We start from the raw sequence: 1,754 nt of genomic DNA on the forward strand, positions 1-1,754 counted from the left end.
CCCGGGGTCCTGACCTCCCCGGGTTCCCTCCTCCCGGGGTCCTGACCTCCCCGGGTTCCCTCCTCCCGGGGTCCTGACCTCCCCGGGTTCCCTCCTCCCGGGGTCCTGACCTCCCCGTGTTCCCTCCTCCTGGGGTCCTGACCTCCCCGTGTTCCCTCCTCCCGGGGTCCTGACCTCCCCGTGTTCCCTCCTCCCGGGGTCCTGACCTCCCCGTGTTCCCTCCTCCCGGGGTCCTGACCTCCCCGTGTTCCCTCCTCCCGGGGTCCTGACCTCCCCGTGTTCCCTCCTCCCGGGGTCCTGACCTCCCCGTGTTCCCTCCTCCCGGGGTCCTGACCTCCCCGTGTTCCCTCCTCCCGGGGTCCTGACCTCCCCGTGTCCCCTCCTCCCGGGGTCCTGACCTCCCCGTGTCCCCTCCTCCCGGGGCCCTGACCTCCCCGTGTCCCCTCCTCCCGGGGTCCTGACCTCCCCGTGTTCCCTCGTCTCGGGGTCCTGACTTCCCCGTGTTCCCTCCTCTCGGGGTCCTGACCTCCCCGTGTCCCCTCCTCCCGGGGTCCTGACCTCCACCTGTAGGCTCCTCCCGGGGTCCTGACCTCTGACCTCCACCCTCAGGACGGCATTTCACACTTTTCACCTTCCTAAAGCTGCTGGAGAAAGATACACGTGATGATGATGATAATGTATATAGCTACAGCCGAGATCCGTTCCACTGTGTCCTGCCCCAGCTCCGCACTCACCGCCTCCTGTACATTGTGCAGCTGAGCGCAGGGCGGGAGAAGAGAGTGAAGCAACAAACAGGGGGAGCAGCTGAGGACCCCGTATACAGCGCCCCGTGTACTGTACGGAATACATCAGCGATATACACAGAGGAGGCAGAACTACAAGTCCCAGCAGTCGCTCTGAGCCTCTCCAGCTGCTGCAGCGATACACCGAGCAGAGAGCAGGCTGGGAGATGTAGTGCTTCACTAAGAGCAGAGGATCGGCCGCCTCCTCACCTGCACCAGCCCCGGGAGCAGCGGCGACAGGACCTGCGGTGACGTCATGGTCATGTGACCAGGTACGAGTGTGGGAGGAGCCAGAGCTGCGCGCGTCCCGGGTGTAGCGGAGCTATGCGTGCGCGCGCCCTGCGCTCCAGTTCTGAGTTGTAGCTTCCTGCTGTCACCACTAGGGGGAGGGAGGTTTCTTCTTTCTGATCCGTATTCATTGATCGTGTCTCTCGCTCCCCCTGGCGGCAGCTCAGTAGATGCGCACCTTATCTGTAGACGCTTCCAGGGATGACGTCACTTTGAAGGTCATGTGACTTCTATCTCAGAAGGGAATGTGCTAGGGGGCGCTGCACTGAGGGGCGACATTAAGAAGCTTCTCGTGAATAAAAGTGGATAGAAACGTCCTGAGCGAGATCCAGGAGGATAAAATAGTAACATTGCACAGGAGGATGGACCCGCCACCCCCACCGCGCCACATCAGCCACGTGTCACCTGATACTACCGCAACATCCACCGATCCGGCACCGCAGCCCTAAGGCTACTTTCCCACATCCGGTTTTTGCTCTGCGGCACAATACGGCGTTCTGCAGAAAAATCGCAACCGTTTTTTTTGCCGCCGGTTGCGTTTTTTTTTTGCATAGACTTACATTAGTGCCGTATTGTGCCGCATGGGCTTGCGTTCGGTCCGGTTTTTGCCGCATGCGGCAGATTTAGCCGTTGCCGTGGCTGGATGGAACGTTCCCTGGCACGTTTTTTACACCGGCAAAAAAC

General features: G+C 61.3%; 1 protein-coding gene across 1 annotated transcript in view; it reads right to left on the reverse strand.

The window, feature by feature from the left end:
• LOC142250283 (uncharacterized) overlaps positions 1 to 1,051 on the reverse strand; it is a 10,147-nt gene extending 9,096 nt beyond the window's left edge. The window contains exon 1 of the mRNA XM_075322422.1: positions 993 to 1,051. Within this exon, the coding sequence (XP_075178537.1) occupies positions 993 to 1,046 (54 nt within the window). The 5' untranslated portion in view covers positions 1,047 to 1,051. The remainder of the gene's footprint in view (positions 1 to 992) is intronic.
• Positions 1,052 to 1,754: the final 703 nt, after the last annotated feature.

The sequence above is a fragment of the Anomaloglossus baeobatrachus genome, chromosome 9, assembly GCF_048569485.1.
Source record: "Anomaloglossus baeobatrachus isolate aAnoBae1 chromosome 9, aAnoBae1.hap1, whole genome shotgun sequence".
NCBI lineage: Eukaryota > Metazoa > Chordata > Amphibia > Anura > Aromobatidae > Anomaloglossus > Anomaloglossus baeobatrachus.